The 19,347-nt window shown below is 42.4% G+C and overlaps 1 protein-coding gene across 3 annotated transcripts; it reads right to left on the bottom strand.

Annotated features, from left to right (window-relative positions):
* Positions 1 to 1,260: 1,260 nt before the first annotated feature.
* On the bottom strand, positions 1,261 to 18,952 carry LOC110166741 (heterogeneous nuclear ribonucleoprotein Q-like). Of its 3 annotated transcripts, none has more exons than XM_055149575.1 (11): positions 18,799 to 18,952; positions 17,562 to 17,711; positions 12,467 to 12,585; positions 11,326 to 11,547; positions 9,509 to 9,685; positions 6,547 to 6,682; positions 5,047 to 5,255; positions 4,764 to 4,913; positions 4,559 to 4,680; positions 3,937 to 4,300; positions 1,261 to 2,824 (listed from the first exon to the last, which is right to left on the bottom strand). In XM_055149575.1, the coding sequence occupies exons 2-11, from the start codon at positions 17,707 to 17,709 to the stop codon at positions 2,786 to 2,788; spliced, it is 1,686 nt and encodes a 561-aa protein (XP_055005550.1). In that variant the 5' UTR covers positions 17,710 to 17,711; positions 18,799 to 18,952; the 3' UTR covers positions 1,261 to 2,785. The 3 variants fall into 3 exon arrangements, with proteins under 3 accessions (XP_055005550.1, XP_055005549.1, XP_055005548.1); XM_055149574.1 differs by having other exon boundaries at positions 1,261 to 2,827; XM_055149573.1 differs by lacking the exon at positions 1,261 to 2,824 and having other exon boundaries at positions 3,399 to 4,300.
* Between the last annotated feature and the right edge of the window lie 395 nt (positions 18,953 to 19,347).

Raw genomic sequence — 19,347 nt, forward strand, 5'->3', positions numbered from 1 at the left:
AGAAAGTGCGACTTAATTTTTTTTTCTTCATTAAGCTTTTTTTGGCTGGTGTGACTTATACTCCAGAGCGACTTACAGTCCGAAAAATCCGGTCTCACAAGTCTCATATTTCTCTAAATTTAAGTTCAGAACACACATTGGATTTCGTTTTTACTTCATGCTGTTTGTGTTTAACAAAAATTATACTTTCAGTTTGTGCCCTGGGATCAGCAGATACTTAAATAGGCAAAGTATCGACATCGGTATCAACGGAAAAACGTGGAGCGGTGCATCCCTGCTTCTATCACCTGTGGCAGAGTGGTTAGCCTTTCAGCCTCTCAGTGAAGATTCCAACTAGTTTTCTCCGTTTTGTGTCACGAAATTTGTTTTATGAAACCGCCGAAAATGAAAATTCAACTCTACTTCGAAACTCGTCGTGTAGAGCTGGCTCCTGTTCGCTTTCGGGACGGGCGTTTCCAGTTTAGAAGCTCAGAATGTCGTCTTTGATTTGTGAAGCCCTTAAACGCTGAAAGAACAAAGTGCCAACGACTCTGCAATATGGACTCTACTCGCGTTTACGTCACAAACCGAGACGACGTTCGGAAACATTCGATGACAACTTCCGGTGGGCTGTTTGCCGTAGTAAGTCTGACAAAAATGAGAAAATGTCAGTTCTCTTCATCTCCATGTCATTGTAGTGTTCAGTTATGTTTCGATAATAATTCCAACCACACCTCAGTTTTCGTCATTTCCCCACAGACACAAAACTCCGGTCAGAGTCAGTCGGCGAGTCGAGTCGGGAATTACACCGGGAGTTTCATCGCGTGTTTCCAAACGTCCTAAACGGGAGTAGAGTTTACAGAACAGCAGCTACAGCGGGTCTGATATTAAAGTTTCTTCGAAGATTCTCACAGGACGACGACGACTAGAAGATGTAACCTGCTTTATTATTATTTTTTTAAGTTTAAAGAGGATATTTTAGTTCTACGTCGTACTAGTATTATTTAGATCACCGTGTTTTCGTTTCATGGTTTTGAAAATGCTATCGTCGCACAAAAATGCGTATTAACATAAAAAAAATTAAATATACGTTTAGTCTCACTTTTGTTTTGACGCTCTGAGTTCCTCTTCCTTTTGCTCTCCACGCTAAGTCACTCCCCCTTCGGAATGCCATCACAACACAACAAATCCGCGTACCATTCGTTTAGTCATTTTTTAAAAAAAAAAAAAAACTTTTCTTCCTTTTTTGTCTCCAAAACCAAAATGAAAAAACGGTAACGATTTGTTTTTTTCAGATTTCGATTTTGTGTTTAAATGCATAATGGAAAAAACAGGTAAGATAACGGTAAGTGTAAGCTGTACATATACACTTTTCATGTAAATATTTTTTTGGAAATAGTGTTATTTTGTTCACACGATTGTCTAAAATGTTAAACAAGTGCAGTTCAAGTCACGGAAACGAGAAACTGCAGTTATCAATTTTTTCCATAAATCATTTAAAAAACAAAATCGAAAACTGAAAAAACGAATCAGTTTTTTTATTTACAAGTAATGAAGAAAATGGTTGAACGAATGATCATCAGTCCGTGTACCATTTGTTCTTTTGAATTTCAGTTAACAAAAAATAAAAAGAACAGTTTTTCATTTTTCCATTTTAGTGTCCAACAAAAAAAAACAACAACAGATTTTAACCTCTATTTCCACCATTTAAAGTTTATTTCAAATAACACCAATCAAAAAAAGTCTGTGCAAGTTTCAGTTTTGATATTTTATTCCCTCTGGTTTATTTGCCCTGGAAGTTCTGCTGGTAGAAGGATTTAACAGAAAAATCATTGCAGTTTTATGGAGAAACTTGTCTCTTCTTTTATAGCGACACATTTACTTTGAGGTCGTAGAAAGTCATTGAACTCCATGAAGAGAAACAGAAAGCAGCGATAAACTTTGTTCACTTGTCTCCATAGAACTATAATAAAAATAGTTTATTATAAATCCGGAGCAAATAAACCAGAGAGAATAAAATATCAAAATTGAAACAGGCACAGAGACCGTTTTTAATTGGTGTTATTTGAAATTAACTTTAAATTAAATATTGAAAATTGGTCGAAATCAGTTTTTGTTTGACATTAAAACGGAAAAATGAAATAAACCGTTTCCCCATTTTATTGATTTTCGTTCTTAATTGAAATTCAAAAGAAATGGAACACTGAGCTCACGGAAACGAGAAACATACGTTATCCATTTTTTCATTTTGGTTTTGGAGACAAATAACGAAGAATTGTTTTTTCATTTTATTATTTTTGGTTTTATTTTGAAAAATGAAAGAAAGATAAACGAATTCGCATCAGGTTTGTGAAGTTTTGTGTCACGTTTTTGTATATTTATGGAGAATTCTCGTGAGGGAACATGAGGCGGATCCTTCTTTATTTTACTGAGATCCAAATTCAGCAACTATGATTTTGGGGGGAGACAAACTGGAGCAGGCAGAACGTGCAAACTCCCGCGCGGGAATCAAACTCAGGACCCTCTTGCTGTGAGGCGAACGGGCTAACCACTCTGCCACAGATCACCACAGCGGCTGCCTCACCCGGACAGCGCCGCGTTGGGGCCTGACTGCACTTCACTGAGGTAGACCGACCATAGGACAGCTTTTCTAAAATGGCCGACAACGTCTGAGTCCGCCGTTTCACTCCAACTTTCAAACTCGTGCGTGGGCCGACGCTCGCTTCCCATTGGCCCACGGAGTCAGGTGACCTTACCCCTGGTCCAATGGCGTGCCGGTGCTAGAGGGCGCCACGCAGAGGGAGCTTCATAAGCAGTCCTCAGGGCAGGAGGGCACGGCTGAGTCCTGCTAGCCAGTGACAAAACACACAATTAGAACAACATTCAACACCAGGACACAGACAGGAGCAGAGCATGCAGGAGAAGCAGATCAGCTACAGCTACAGACGTGGAGATGTTCTCAGACGGCTCGAGGAAAACCAAATGTCATCGTTTTAATCCGTCAGGTTGTCACCATCGGCATGAGTCATGTTTGAAACTAAAATCAGGAGAAACTTTTGGATTCAGAATGAGACTCTTCTGGAGATGAATGGACCAAATGTGTCGGGACTTTTAGTGAAAATGAGCAGAACGTGTGATCGTGTCTCAAAGTGTTTCCGTGTAAAACGGCGTTCGACAGACCCCTTACAGAGGACGGTCTGACCCTCTGAGAACAGCTGCACAGATGAGATGAGCAAATGAAACGGGTTCATGCACATTAGTCCTGAGGCGCAGGCTCTTCGGGGACTAAGATTATCGTCTGTTTGGACCAATCTCACATGTTTTGGACGACACATGGATGCACGCTGCAGTGGACACATGCAGGACACTCCAGGAGAATTTGAGGAATTTGAAGAAGCCAAACAGGAATTTGAACACAATTTGAGTTTTGTACACGTGTGCGTGTAGTTTATTTAAGCAACAGACAGCAGAGAATACAAGCCAATGTAAAGCCCAAAGGACCTAAAGGTCCGGTTTAAAACATCACACTTTTTTTTTTAAATACATAAGGACAATGTTGTTACTACTCAACATGAAGAATGTAAAAACAGACACCTAGAGCCGACACACAGCCAGCACAGAATCAGCTAAAAATTGAACTTGTGGAAAATGCAATTTTAAAAAAGCAAAGTAAAATGAGGAGCAGTTCGGCAGGTGGAGTCCATATTAAAATATGTACAGAGGGGCCTAGCCCCATCACTTCCACTGCTGCCCAAACGAGTCCTGATAGAACTCCTGGTTGTCGGATTTGTATCCGGAATAGTTAGCGTGCTCGCCCTGCAGCGGCTGCTGAGCGATGGGCTGAGAGCCCCAGTTCTGAGTATTGGTCTGCCGCCGTTTGGAATCTGGCTGGTTGTAGCCATCGGCTTTGCGTTTTCCGCCAACATTCGCACCGCGAGCGCCGCGCACACCACGTACCGCGCCTCGGCCTCTGGGGGGCGCTCCGCGCGGGGCTCCTCTGCCCCGTGGCCCCGCCCCTCGCTGCTGGAAGCCCGCCCTGGCTCTGGGCGCTCCCGTGGCGACGCCGCGCCCCCTGGCGGGAGAGGCTCCGACCCTGGCGCGTGCTCCGCGGCCTCTGGGCGGAGCCTGGAAGTCTTCGTAGCCGTAGTAGTCGTCGTAGCCACGGTAACCTCCGTGGTAATCGCCGTAGTAATAATCGTAGTCATCATAGCCATAAAAGTCCTGAGGGTAACCGTAGCCACCGCGGCTGCCAACGCGGCCACGCCCCCTGGAGGGAGGAGCCATGTGGTGAGGAGGGGGGTAGTAATAGAAGTCATCGTACCTGAGGGAGAGAGGACGCGTTAAAACTGGAAACAAAATGCACTGGTCTGTAACAGACACATGGAGGCGCTCATCTGGGTTTTTGTGAGTCCATGTCGTACACTTTGTTCTGGTGCACGACTCGTGTGAGTCAGTGTGAATGTGTGAGTGGTTTCTTGATGTAAAGCACTTTGAGTGTCTTGATGGTGAAAAGCGCTGCATAAATGTGGATCTTCTGTTAAGTCATACACTTGGACAGTTCAGTTTTAGCAGGACTCACATGTGGGTCTTGGCCGCCTGCCTCTGGGCCTTGCGTTCCTTCCTTTTCTGATCTGGAGGTTTGGCGAACACGATCTCGATCTGCTCTCCCTCCAACTCCTTCCCGTTCATCTCCTCCAGCGCCTGAAGACACACCACACTGTTAAACTGAGCCAGAGCCGTGAGAAACAGCAGGACACTGGCACAAACACACGGAGGCGCCGTACCTTCACCGCCCCCTCGCGCTCCTCGAAGTGGATGAAGGCGTAGTCTTTGAGCTTTTTGACGCGCTCCAGTTTCCCGAATTCGCCAAACGCCGTCTCCAAGGCCTCCTCCGTCACGCCATTTGCCAGGTTCCTCACGAAAAGCACCTTCACCTGGAATCACAGTTCAAAAGGTAAATATTAAATATAATCGAGAAGTGTAAAATGACAAGTCCAACCATAAGTCATAAGAACTTCTCTCCTACAGCTACGTGTTTGACTCTTGTAGATGTTTTGAGCGTCTGACCTTCGCCATGACCTCGGGGTCCGGGTCTTCGATGGGATCCGCCCACTCCACGGTGACTGTGACGTTGTTCCACACTTTGACCTTTCCGCTCATGAGGCGCCGTCGAGCCTGAGCGGCAGATTTGTGATCCTCGAACTCCAGGAAGCAGAAGCCGCGGTTCTTCTTCTTGTCGTCGGGCTGGTGGTACAAGATCACGTCTGTGAGCCCCTCTGGAGGAAAAACACAAACACAATTTAGTATTTTTGAAGACACTGAAAAGGAGCTGCAAGATTCAACACAATGATTTAAAAGAGGTCCTAGATTACAAAAAAAATTGACTTTGTGAGTTTTAAGCCATGTTAAAATGCAGTTACTTCATCAAAAACAGATCTGGAGCTGTACAAGTCTGTCGAATTTTGATCTCAATTTCGATTTGTGGTTCAACGATTTCCAAACTCAATCAAGTTCAAACTATTTAAAGCTTAACAAGTTTAGTTTGGGATATGTTTTATATAATTAAGTATATTTAATTTACTTTTTAACTATAGAGATTGTGGAAAAGCTGGATACATGGTTTATTTTGGATACATTTATGATTTTCTGTGCCTTATTCCATGTTCAAAGTATTTTATTTTATTCATTTTATGTTTTAAAAATCGCAATAGTTCATATTTGTAGCCAATATTTATTTTCAGTTGAAAGTTTTGCATAAATCATCAATTAAGTGTATTTTTTTAGAACTATTGAATAAATGCATCTAAAAAATAATCAGAATAATCTTGATAGTGATTTTTATTTATTTTTTTTCCCATAATCGAGTCGTTTTGTTTCATTCACACGTTTGAGTAACTTGATTATTCGTCCGTCTGCATCTGCAAAGCTCAAAATATTCCGTTTTTAAGTTAACAGCTACTTTAGTTTAGTTCCTTTAGTTCAGTAGAGATTGGAAATACAAAAGCTGAAATTATCCAAATGATTCTCGTCAAAATGTGAGTGTTTTCGATGAGGAAACAAAACAGATCAGAAAATAGTCCAATATTGGCCCTTTAAAAATCAGACCCATTGTGCTTGCGTCAGCTCTATAGTCATAATCTGTGACACCCGTGGATCATTCTGTTATAATTTGGACATTTTAAAATCATAATATTCATCTAAAAAGACTTAACAAAAGAAACAAACGCGCTGATTTTCACATTAGAAAACTGCGGTGCCCAATGGGAGCAATGACGTCTCCGTAAGCACGACAACAAAACGAGATCCTCCTCCACCTCCTACTAGAGCAGAGCGTTGTAATTTTTTATTTTTTTTTTTAATTCAAACTAAAACTACTTCGACACTACACTCCAAATAAAACTTCAGAGGGTCAATGAGGAGAAACTTTTATAACATGGTAAAAAAGCTCTGAAAAATCCAGTTTGATTTAACGTCGCAACTGGTAAATTACACACGAATTACACACAAATTACACACAAATTACACACAAATTACACACAAATTACACACAAATTACACACAAATTACCTGTGACTTTGGCAAACTCCTCCTGGATCTGCTCCTTGGTTTTGCTCTTGGGAATCGAACCGACAAACAGGCGGTTGTTTGCCACGGAGATGCAGACGCCGATGTGCTTCCCCGGGCGGATCTCGTAGTTGTTGTACTGGAATAAAACAAGGAAAGTCTGTTAGAAAGTAAAAGTTTCCCCCCCCTCCCTCAGAGTTTGAACAGTCTAGCGTTTCCTTTGCCTTGGTAACTCCCCCTTCAGAGCGTCATCACAACAAATTCAGCGTGCGTCCCTCTAATGAAACTCCCGCACGTTTCACCAATTTCTGTGTAGTTTCGTATCATGTTTTTGTTTATTTATGGAGAATTGTCGTGTGGGAGAGCGTGGGTGATAACGTAGGCTTGTGGGCGGAGCCTCGTACAGACTCGTACTAGGCGCGTTTCAGATGCACGCAGCCAAAACCTAGAACAGTTTTCCTGAACGTGTGACACAGGCCTCTGCTTCATTTTTCATTTATTTTCTCTCTCATTTAATGTCTCTTTTTAAAATGTATATTGATAATTTATGTTTTGATGTGTTCGTTTTGTGATTTTAATGCATTTCTTATTCTGTAAAGTACTTTGAATTACTTTCTGTATGAATTGTGCTGTACAAATAAACTTGTCTTGCCTACTTCTCACTGTAAGGACATTATGAATAGGCCCCACTAATTCAGTATAAAACTTAAACATACTGTTCCCTCATTAAGAACACGCCTGAAGAGGTTTTAGACGTCATCCAGGCATAACAGGGTAAAAAGGTAAAAAAAAAAATAATAATAATCCTCCCTCTTTAAAAGGTTCATAGATGCACTGTCCTCGTCTTTCAGCACTTCGCGGCTGTGGGTTTAGTTCTGCTGTAGTATTATACTGCTTTAGGATCGTATTAGGTCTGGGCGATATGGATCAAAAAATATATCGATATATTTTGCTATATCTCGATATACGATATATATCTCGATATATGTTCAAGAAAAAATAATCCCCTAAAACTGAAAACTGCAAAAACAAATCTGCCAAATTCCACAAGGTCCTTTTTTTTTAATTAAAGTGTAAGAGGTCGGCAGTTCATATAGGAACATTTAAGATTACAAAAAACCTAATTACATAAATAATAATTTAACTGTAAAATAAAATAAACATATTTCCTTCTTTTCATTCATAGATAAAACTCAAGACAAGCTCATCTTTGCATTAACTCTGTTCTCCAGACCAGAACCAGAACCATGAGCTCCTTCAGCAGAAGAAACTCAGGATGTTCCTTATTTTTAATAGCTCCATGTTCCAGCAGTGAGGAGCTGTGAGGTTTAATCCCACAATCCACTGCAGATCAAACCCAACGTTTCCAAACACTTATTGTACAAGTGACACTGCAGCAGATTATTCATTAAAATCTTCTCCATAAATAAACTTTACATTACTAAACTTTACAATATATAAAGCACAACGACTCTAGAGCCACATCAGCCATTTTGACATTATAATGTGTTTAATGCAGTTTTGCGCACGTGCGTTTACGTTTTACAGAAACGAAACTTAAGCGCATGGCTCATTTGCATAAACAGCACTTCTCATGCAGCTCAGCTCGTTTAGCTTCTTTCGGGCTAAAGGACGCGTTCAAGGCGATAGTGAGGAGCGAAGGAGACACTAACGAACAAAATCAGGGAGGCGGAGGCGCGCGGAGGCGACGAGAGAGAAGGTAAACAAGCGAAGCGGCGAATTCTAAATTTAATATAAGCATTATATCGATATATACGATATGTCAGAATTCATATCGAGTTTAAAAACTATCTCGATATATTTAAAATATCGATATATCGCCCACCCCTAGATCGTATTACATATTGTACTAGAGCAGGATTCTCTAACCTGGAGCTCAGGAGCTACCAGCAAATCACCACCACCTTCAAAAGTAGCTCGTCCAGAGATTTCTGAATTACACCACTGCACTGAACAACAATACTGTGGTTAATTACAGGTCTATTTCCATTGTAAACAGTATTTTTTTGGTATATTTTACCAAATTATTTTGTCACAGTGCTACAATTATTTTTTTTTAAATTTTGAGCATGGGTGTCAAACATACGGCTCGGGGGCCGGATCTGGCCCTCCAAGACCTTTAGTCTGGCCCTCGGCTGATTTTCTACCAAAATATTTAAATTATATTTTCTCTTAAAATATTGGTAATTTTCTGCGCCGCTTATCATAGCGAGACTTGGCTCTTTACAAAACGCTCTTAAAGGACGATCGTTTTGACTGTTGACCGTGACAGTCAACAAAATGTCAAAAATGAGAAAAGTGGACACCGAGTGCAGGATTGACTTATTCCTATTTACAAACAAGTTAATGTTAAAACATCGTGTTCAAATTGCATTTTTTTCTTAAAGTTTCAGGTTTGTAAATATAATATTTAGTCAAAGAGTTCATCAATTAACAAAGATTTCTGTAATAGATTTGTGTTTCTCTGCACAAATATTTGAACTTATTGTTATTTTGCGGGTTTATATGACATGAGTTTTCTGATCCGGACACTTTGGGATCAAAGTCGTTTGGATACGGCCCCCGGAACAAAATGAGTGACACCCCTGATTTAGAGGAAGGAAACTTGTTTATGCGACACTTTTGTCATTTCCACAGCTTTGATTAAATGGGTGTCCCTTGTATGAACTTTACATAAGTGGTTTGACAAAGACCATGGTTTAGTTTTTTTTAATTGAACTGTACTGAATCTAAAGCGCGCTGCATCGAGGTATGTATCGTATCTGCAACTTCTTAATGATACCCAGAACTAACTGTAAATCTATTATTTTGAAACCCAGCTCTGTGCACTAAGAAAAGTACAACGTTTTGATTTATGATTTGATGTCTAACTGACTCCTGGACTAGATTTCACCCTCCCCAGTGTGTGGTCTGTCTCTTGTCGAGTATTATTTGAGCTCCTCACCAGTTTGACGGCCTCCATGGCGGCTTCTTTGGAGCAGAAGGTGACGAAGGCGTAGCCGCGGTTGATGCCGCTCAGAGGCATCATCATGAGCCTCATGTCCCAGATCAGCCCGGCCTTCTCGAACAGAGGAACCAGCTCGTCCTCAAACAGGTCCCGAGGGATCTTACCCACAAAGATCTGCAGAAATAGACACAAAATATGAAGTTAAATATGTGGTGAAAAGAACTGGACGATGTGGCCAAAAGGGGAAAAAAAAATCTTGACTTTTTGCACACACTGGATGATTATAATCTATTTACATCAAAGTCAGGCTGCTAGGGAAGCTCCAGATCCTGATTAAAAAAATATAAGCTCTAATTACACTGGTAGAAAGTTTTTTTTTTGTTTTTTTTAAACAATGCACCATAACCCGGCTCTGCAAGTAAGAAGTTCAGGACTAAACTGTTCCGCTAATCCACGACTTTTGATTCAATGTTATTCAAAGTTTATGTCACGCTGATCAGATATTTTTTGTTGTCCCAAGAGTCAAAAAAACAAATAGGAAAACACGCGCTTTAGCTTCTGTCCCTTCATTTAAAAATGCTCTGGTTCAATATTTACAGAACCTGTATCATTGTTTTTGATCATTTTGTTGAATTTTGTTGTATTCTGTGATTATCTTTGAACTCTGCTTTATTTTTATCATTATTATTATTATTATTATTATTATTCCATCCATCCATCCATTTTCGTCCGCTTATCCGGGGCCGGGTCGCGGGGGGAGCAGCCTAAGCAGGGACTCCCAGACTTCCTTCACCCCAGACACGTCCTCCAGCTCCTCCAGGGGGACCCCGAGGCGTTCCCAGGCCAGCCGAGAGACATAGTCCCTCCAGCGTGTCCTGGGTCTTCCCCGTGGCCTCCTCCGGCGGGACATGCCCGGAACACCTCCCGAGGGAGGCGCCCAGGAGGCATCCGGAACAGATGCCCGAGCCACCTCAGCTGGCTCCTCTCGACGTGGAGGAGCAGCGGCTCTACTCCGAGCTCCTCCCGTGTGACTGAGCTCCTCACCCTGTCTCTAAGGGAGCGCCCAGCCACCCTGCGGAGGAAACTCATTTCGAGTGCTTGTATCCGCGATCTCGTCCTTTCGGTCACTACCCAGAGCTCATGACCATAGGTGAGAGTAGGAACGAAGACTGACCGGTAAATCGAGAGCTTCGCCTTTCGACTCAGCTCCTCTTCACCACAACGACCGATACAGCGACCGCATCACTGCCGAAGCTGCACCGATCCGCCTGTCAATCTCACGTTCCGTCCTTCCCTCACTCGTGAACAAGACCCCGAGATACTTGAACTCCTCCACTTGAGGCAAAGACTCCCCACCCAGGGTAGTATTTATTTTTCATTATTAGTAGTATTTATTTTTATCATTATTAGTAGTATTTATTTTTATCATTATTAGTATTTATTTTTATTATTTATTAGTAGTATTTATTTTTATCATTATAGTAGTATTATTTGTATTTTTTTTATTATATATTATTTTTTTTCAAATTTGTTTTGTGTGTCAAACAGTCAAGTGTGAGTGAGTGTGTGTGCTGATTTTGATGTTTTGATGCTTATTTGAATTGATGTATTCTGCTGTCTGCCCTACTGTATCTGTCTTTTGTCATTGTATTTATGAGGACTCCCTCAAAAACAACAAACGAGATGGCGAGGCTCATCCTCCAAACAAATAAATTCTAATTCAATGAGCTGCCCAGCCCCAGTACTGAGGGAAAATAATCCGTTATTCCCAAGTGTGGAGTGAAGGAATAATGCTTTAACACAACTTCTCTCACCTCTGTGCCTACGGGCGGCTGGGGGCAGGAGTAGACGCTCTCGGGCGGCGGGCCTCCGTACTTCCTCTGGCCCGTGGTCACGTCCAGAGTGTAGCCCGTGCGCTCCAGCAGCTCCTTGATCTTGGCCTCGTCCGGACCTTTGTTCGTGTCCGAGACTTTGGCGCCGCTCTTCTCCCTCTGCCTGTACGTCTTCATCACGCCGCAGAGGAACGCGCTTTTGTTCTACGCGAGAACCAAAACAGAAAACACTGAGAACATCGTCCGCGCAAACACGCGGCCTGTGCTCTGAAGAGACGCAGCAGTAGTAGTAGTAGTAGTAGTAACGGTACACGTGCAGCTGCAGTAGTAGCAGTAACGGTACACGTGCAGACGCAGTAGTAGTAGTAGTAGTAGTAGTAACGGTACACGTGCAGCTGTAGTAGTAGTACTACACGTGCAGATGTAGTAGTAGTATTAACGGTACACGTGCAAATGCAGTAGTAGTAACGGTACACGTGCAGACGCAGTAGTAGTAGCAGTAACGGTACACGTGCAGACGCAGTAGTAGTAGTAACGGTACACGAGCAGACGCAGTAGTAGCAGTAACGGTACACGTGCAGACGCAGTAGTAGCAGTAACGGTACACGTGCAGACGCAGTAGTAGCAGTAACGGTACACGTGCAGATGCAGTAGTAGTAACGGTACACGTGCAGATAGTAGTAGTAGTAGTAACGGTACACGTGCAGACGCAGTAGTAGTAGTAGTAACAGTACACGTGCAGACGCAGTAGCAGTAACGGTACACGTGCAGATGCAGTAGTAGTAACGGTACACGTGCAGACGCAGTAGTAGTAACGGTACACGTGGAGATAGCAGTAGCAGTAACGGTACACGTGCAACGTAGTAGCAGTAACGTACACGTAACGCAGTACAGAAGTACAGTGCAGAGTAGTAGTAACGGTACACGTGCAGACGCAGTAGTAGTAGTAACGGTACACGTGCAGACGCAGTAGTAGTAACGGTACACGTGCAGACGCAGTAGTAGTAACGGTACACGTGCAGATGCAGTAGAAGTACAACGGTACACGTGCAGCGCAAGTAGTAGTTACGGTACACGTGCAGACGCAGTAGTTGTGTTACGTGTGTGTGTTTTTGGTTCAGACCTGGACATGAGACAGGTCGCTCTCCTTAAACTGCAGCAGAACTTGCAGCGCTCCATCTTCGTTAAACTCCTTCAGAGCCTCGATGGCCCTTTCGTCCAGGTCGCTGTGGGCCACCATACCTAAACACAAACAACAGGAGACTGAACCAGAACTCGATACTGCACATAAAATCCTGCATGTTCTGCCATTTTCAAGAATCAAATACATCATTGTTTCCCAAAGACTGAGTCGTGACTATTAGGTGGGTCTCATGACTTTTTTTTGGGGTCGCCTAATCTGCTGCTGCACTTTTCTCCTGCACCCGGACTTGGAACGAGCTACAAAAACTCAGACAAGCCCAACTATCTCGTTAGAAATGTTGAAACGTTAAGACATGTTTTGTATATTTTCGTTCCAATATTGACCATTTTTGTTCCAATATTACTGGTACAATCGAATGTTGAAAAGAAAAAGAAATTGGCCACATTTCATTTCCAAATAGGCAACTTGCGCATAAATTTTTATTGCTGGTTCAAGGACTGTTTTTCATTGTTTAAAACTTGAGTAATACTTCATTTACGATCTGAAGAAAAGACGGCATTCTCTCAGTCATTACAAAGACTTCTCACGACACGATATTGTCACGGTACGAACCTCACAGTACGATATTTATTGCGATATCATGGGAAAGCTCACGATTAGGGATGTAACAATATCCAAATCTCTGTACGATATTTTCACGATACACATTTTGTGAAGCTTAACAAAACTTGATATTCTACTTTTTCCTCTTAAAATGCCTTGACAAGACTTAACCCAAAGAACTAAGAGTTAAGTGTTAGAACTGTCATTTCTTCTTGTCGTCTGCACTGAAATGGAGCAAAGGATCATGGTCTTTGTAGTTCCCTCTGTCTTTTTTTTAGCTGTTGCTGCACCATAACTCTTCATTTACGCCAGGGGTGTCAAACTCATTTTGGTCTGGGGGCCATATTGAACCTACTTTGATCCCAAAGGGGCCGGATCAGAAAACTCATAGCATATATACCCCAAAAATAGCAAGTTCAAATATTTGTGCAGAGAAACACAAATCTATTACACAAATCTTTTTTTAATTGATGAACTCTTTGCATGCAATTTCAACACAATGTTTTAACATTAACTTGTATGCAAATTGGAACAAGTCCATTTTTTCTTGGAAAATCCTGCACTCGGCGTCCACTTTTCTCATTTTTGTCATTTTGCTGATGAGGGTGTCACGATCTACAGTCAAAACAATCATCCTTTAAGAGCGTTTGGAAAGAGGCAAGTCTTCATTTGTGCAGCTCTGTTGGGAGGGGCCACGCACAGAGGCTCTGGAGACGCAGGTATGCTAAGTGGTGCAGAAAATTACCAATATTTTAATAGAAAATTTAATATATTTTAGTAGAAAATCAGCCGAGGGCCAGATTAAAGGTCTTGGAGGGCCAGATCTGGCCCCCGGGCCTTATGCTTGACACCTGTGATTTACGCAAACAGACCTGTGATTCGATATATTGTGATGGTCCACAATATTACTGTGACAACTTTGACGATACGATATCAAGATATTTTGTTTATTGTTACATTCCTGCTCATTAATGCTCAAATCCACCTTTATTTTGTGATTTATGAATAAAGTCAATCGACTTGGGTCACGAAGGTTTGTGACTTTTAAAATATCCGTATTTTCTGCGCACTATTAGGCGCACTGTCATTGAACGGTCCATTTTCGAACTTTTCACAAATAAACTGCACCGGACTTTAAAGGAAACAACAATTGGATGGGTCAGTAGTAGGGTTGGGTATCATTAAGAAGTTGCCGATATGATACATACCTCGATACGATACATCTCAATACAGTACATTTTCAGTTCAATGAGATATATTTCAAATCGATTCGATACGGTTCCCCAAAATTAAAAGGCTAAATCATGTCTGCGATACGAAAAGTCTTTGTTAAATCACTTCTTGTGCAAAGTTAATATGAAAACGCAAACATTTGATATTTTCACTGTTTTGATAATAAAAAGTGCTGCATAAACAAGTTTCCTTCCACTAAACAAGCAAAAAAACTGTAGCTCTGTAACATAATTTTTGAGTAAAATATACCAAAAATACTCTTGCCTACAGATCGATACAGCAGCCCACAATATCAATACTGTATCACCACATTAAACAATACGATTTATCAATATTTTGATATTTCTGCACACCCCTAGTCAGTGGTTTTGTTTGTTCGTTCACGGTGACTCTGGGCTTTGTTCAGTTGTGGCGTGTAGGGAGGGTGTGTCTGGGACCAACGGATTGTCGGCGTGTTCGCAGTGACTCAGTTGTTCAGTCGTGTCTAGAAGTGGCACATTGCGCTCGCTTTTTCGGTTCGTTCCTCATCGGTGTGGAGTGATGAGTGTGGCTATCGGTGTTTTTCGCCGCGCGGTCGCTGTCTGTTTCCGTGTGTGTTTGCGCGCGCTGTGGCTTTGTAGTTTACTGAAGTCGTGCTGGGACATTTGAGTGGATTCGTGTATGGGGCGCTCTGGATTGTGGGGCACGCAGTCGTTTTTTGATGGGGTTGGAGGCTTTTGAGCGCGCCCTATATCCCCGAAAATACGTATGTGTCCCCAGAAAGTTTGGGAAACACTGAAATACATGATTAAAACAGCATTTCTTTGTTAAACCACTACTTGTTCACAGTTAATACGGAATAAACCAGTTGTAACCATAAACAGTGAATATATCAAGTGTTTTGCGTCAAGACATTTCCTTTCTCTGAACCAACATCAAAATTGTAGCACCGTCAAAAAATTAATTTAGTAAAAAGACATGATAAATACTTTGTTGATATAATCGATACAGTATTGTCATCATGGACTGTTGTATCAGAAAATTAACGTCAATATTTTAGCACAGCCCTAATTTACACGGAAGCCGAGAGATGTCACAACAAACGCCACAACAAACCAAAAAAGGCCACGACGAAAGTGACCGCTGGCCTCTATTTTCCAACAGACCAATGAAGCGGCAAGTGAAGAAGAAGAACGTGAAAAGTAAAGGAACAGAGAAGTTGGAAACGTAAGTTAAAGTAATTTATTGTTTTATCATTATTTGTTTCACGTTGTACTTCACTTGCCGCTTGATCGGTCCGTTGGAAAATAGAGTCCCGTGGTCACTTTCGTTGTGGCTTTTTGCTGTTGTCGCATTTGTATTTGTTGCGGCGTTTGCGTTTGTTGTGACCCCTCTCGGCTTCCGTAAATTTATTTACCCACGACACAAACGGGTACAACAACTGCGTAAACGTATTAAAATATGCAAATCCACGAGCTGCAGTCCTACAGTGAAGGTGGAATCCCTCATACATCCGCCCCGTGTTATTGATCCTGTATCCGCCAAACAGCTCTTCACCTGTCGGAGCACCTGCCAGGGGGCCCGGGTTGCTCCTTTGTCCCTTTGTGCGAGTCCCGGAGCAGATGCACCCCGCGGCCCTCTCCACAGACATCTGCATCGGAACAAAAGGCTCTGGAGCGAAGCCTGATCTGCGAGGAGATAACACCAGGAGGCCCCATTCAACGGAGACCCGCCCCCCCACAGACCTGCTCCCAAAGCAAACAGCCGCCGCCCAGGTCTGTTCTAAACTCCGCTCCTGCCGCTGGAGTAAAAAAAAAAAAAAAAAAAAAAAGGTGCACCGAGCAACTTTTCTGGTGGAGGGTCCGCTGAGATGTTATCGCTTTTCCCTGGAATGTTCCATCTACTATATTTATTTACAGAACCCATGGAATTTTTTTTGATCATTTTGTTCAAATTCTGTTGTGATTATCTTTGAACTTTGTTTTTAGCTTCTTTTTTTCCCCCCCTTTCCTCAAACTTGTGTTATTATATGTCAAACAAGTCAAGTGTGAGTGTGTATGGTGTTGATTTTGTTGTTTTGATGCTTTTTTTGAATTTATGTACCCTACTGTATCTGTCTTTTGTTGTGAGGACCCCCTCGAAAACAAAATGGCAAGACATCTCAAGGGGCTTGTCCTCTAAATAAATAAATTCTAAATATAAATTCAAAATTCTAGCGTTTAGCGGGTGTTTTTGTTGCTCAAAACTACACAGTGTCCCCAAAAAATATGATATTTCGCAGGCAATTCTTGTTGAAATAACCACAAATTTTCACAGAATGTACAGAAACAGATCAAGATTTTGCAATTAATGTTTTATTTTTGTTCCAGTTTGAGCCTTTCACACCCAAAGACGTCATTTTTGAGTTTTGGAATCTGCTCGTACACACCCAAGACGGTGAAGCATGCAAAATTTGGAAAAACTTCACCAAATGGCAAACAAAACGACGTTCAGCACCTAAACTGTTCACTTTCATTGAGCTAGACTTGGTAGTTTAAGATAATTGCTTTTAAAATTATGTCAATTTTTGGGACATCCTATACAATAATTTCTTCTGTGAATAGGAGTCTCTCCACAGATCTGAACCGTAATGTTGTACTGTAACCCGCTCGTTTCCCTCATGATAGATGTAATGTTACGAAGCGCATCTTTAAAAATCACAGACCTGCTCTTGCTGCTTTGGTTTAACTCCAAAAATCACTGCTACTGTCCCGACTACTCCCCCCGTTACGTGATTTAAATTTCAAAAAGGCGCTCTGTGTTTCCCGTAGATTCTGAGAAGACTGGTGGCACAAATAATTTGAATTTAAATCATTTAATTTTATGCAATTTGAAGTGTAATTTAAGTGTATTTCCTATATTTACCACCATAGAACCACAGACTTAAAAACTATTATTGCATTAGGGACGTCAAGATTATTAGATTAATTGACAATCGTGATGATTCAGGTCATAATACAAGCGTAAAGACTAAAATGTAATAATTGTGAAAATGTTAAGAAGCAAAAATAAGTAATTTCAGTTCAAACAATTCTCCACAAAAGGACAATTAATGTAAAGCTGCTTGATTTAACAAACTAGAAGTCACTAGAGACATGCTGCGAGTAAAGGATTACATCGTTGTCCGGTTTCATTAATCGTGAGTAATCGTTAAATCGCGACAGACTAAAATGTGAAATTGCGAGAGTCTTGGTTGTAGAGTTTGAGGTCTGGGTTGTACCTGCCACGTAGAGCTCGTCCAGCTTCTCGGCCACGGTCTGAGGGAGTCCGGCCTCCAGCAGCGCGGGGAAACTCTCCGACCGCTCTGCCGACGCCGCCGTGTCCATGGGCTCCTCTGTGCCGTTCCCGTTCACATGATCAGTGGCCATCTCTGAAGAACACCAGAACATCACGTTAGAGGAGAGGATGATGAGAACGGATGCAGGAGATGTTTATAAAAAGGCACAACCATAACAAAATCCACAAACGCACCATCTCCCATATGACTAACAAACACCAGGTGCATGGGAGGGCATCTGATACACAGGGTACACACAATACCCTCATGAATACCAACGCAGTATCAGCATTTCTACTGATTTGAACAAAAACACTTGCACAAGTCCTGCTGCAGAAAGTCAATAACCAGTTTAATCAAGATATTAAGTCATTTTATGTGGTATTTTATGAAGTCTGCAGAGCTTTAACTCCTAAACCAACTACTAAACTATTCAGTGTTCCACTAAATCAGAGGGAACACCAGCACAGTCTTCACTTTCATCCAGTGCAACTCTAATAAACCCTTTATCTAAGAGCCCGCGCTAACAGAAGAAGCAAAGTCTGATTACGAAACTCAGCCAGGACCAAAACACAAACAGTGTCGTGGTGAAGCTGCAGGAGCACGGGACGCGCCGCTGAAACGCGAGCTCAGGCCGATCACAATGAGCCTGTGCACGGGCTTTGGCGCCATCGCGCACGGAGCTGCAGAGCCGCGGCTGTGCATGCAAATGAAAGGGAAAGTGCACCTATTCACACGCATTTATCAGTCTTCCACGAGAAATCGGTTTCGAGTGAAACATGCTGCAGCTCGACAGACTCGTGCGGATTTAAACGCTCGCATTTGGGATGTTTTTGGTGTTTCCATGTCCACCGCGCGCTAACACCACGCCTCTGAACAGGCTCTGCACAGGCTGTGCACGGCACAGGCCGCAGCGCGCACCACATGGGTACGGACAAGACTAACGTGGGAAATACGAGCACAAAACACTTAATTCTATGGTGCGTCGCGGATCGGGGTCAGACCGGTGCGGTTCTGTGCCGGAGGAGCGGGTTCGGAGCGGGTTCGGAGCCTGTGAGGCCCGGTCTCTCCAGAAAGCCGGGTACAAAGCGCACACGGCGCGCTCCCCACAGTCTGCGGCTCCCGGCGACCCGAACCCGCCGGATAAACCCCGGTCCCCGGACCCAAAGCACGTACGTACCAGCGCGAAGAGGTGGTGAGCGTGGGGTCCCGGTTGGCCGCGGCGGAGGAGTGTAAATAAAAGAAAAGGAAAGAAAAGCGGCTGCTGCTGCTGCGCTCTGCGGACTCAGGCCGGACACAAAATGGCGGCTCGTGACGTACTGCGGCCGCGGGGTCTCCGGCGCCGCTTTTCAGGGGCCGCTCGGTTTACGGAAGCGGAAGTGACGCAGGCTGAAGTAATATAAACAAACGAACCGAAAACAAAAATTGACTTTATGGCCTGAACTTTTTTCTTATCTACGACGGAGTAAAAGGGTCAGATAAAAAAATAAAAAAAAATGCTGGCGCTACAAGAATAAAGTCGTAACATTTCGACATTAAAGTCGTAATATTATGAGAATAAAGTCGAAGCCAGAAAAAGTCGTAATTTTACGAGAATAAAGTCATATTTTTACGAGAATAAAGTCGTAAACTTACAAGAATAAAGTAGTAATTTTATGAGAATAAAGTCGTAGTCAAAATAAAGTCTTAATTTTTTCCAGTTTTAATTAAGCAGTTAGAATTATACCTT

The sequence above is a fragment of the Boleophthalmus pectinirostris genome, unplaced genomic scaffold (genome assembly GCF_026225935.1).
Source record: "Boleophthalmus pectinirostris isolate CB_2022bp ecotype Guang Dong unplaced genomic scaffold, ASM2622593v1 HiC_scaffold_13, whole genome shotgun sequence".
Taxonomy (NCBI): domain Eukaryota; kingdom Metazoa; phylum Chordata; class Actinopteri; order Gobiiformes; family Gobiidae; genus Boleophthalmus; species Boleophthalmus pectinirostris.

What these genes read in the sequence shown, in the direction of transcription:
- LOC110166741 (XM_055149573.1), bottom strand. Translation starts at nt 17,709, where the DNA reads ATGGCCACTGATCATGTGAACGGGAACGGCACAGAGGAGCCCATGGAC. An exon ending in GCGACCTGTCTCATGTCCAG is followed by an intron (nt 11,548 to 12,466) that starts GTCTGAACCAAA and finishes GTTCTCGCGTAG; the next exon opens with AACAAAAGCGCGTTCCTCTG. An exon ending in ACCCCGAGGTCATGGCGAAG is followed by an intron (nt 4,914 to 5,046) that starts GTCAGACGCTCA and finishes CTGTGATTCCAG; the next exon opens with GTGAAGGTGCTTTTCGTGAG.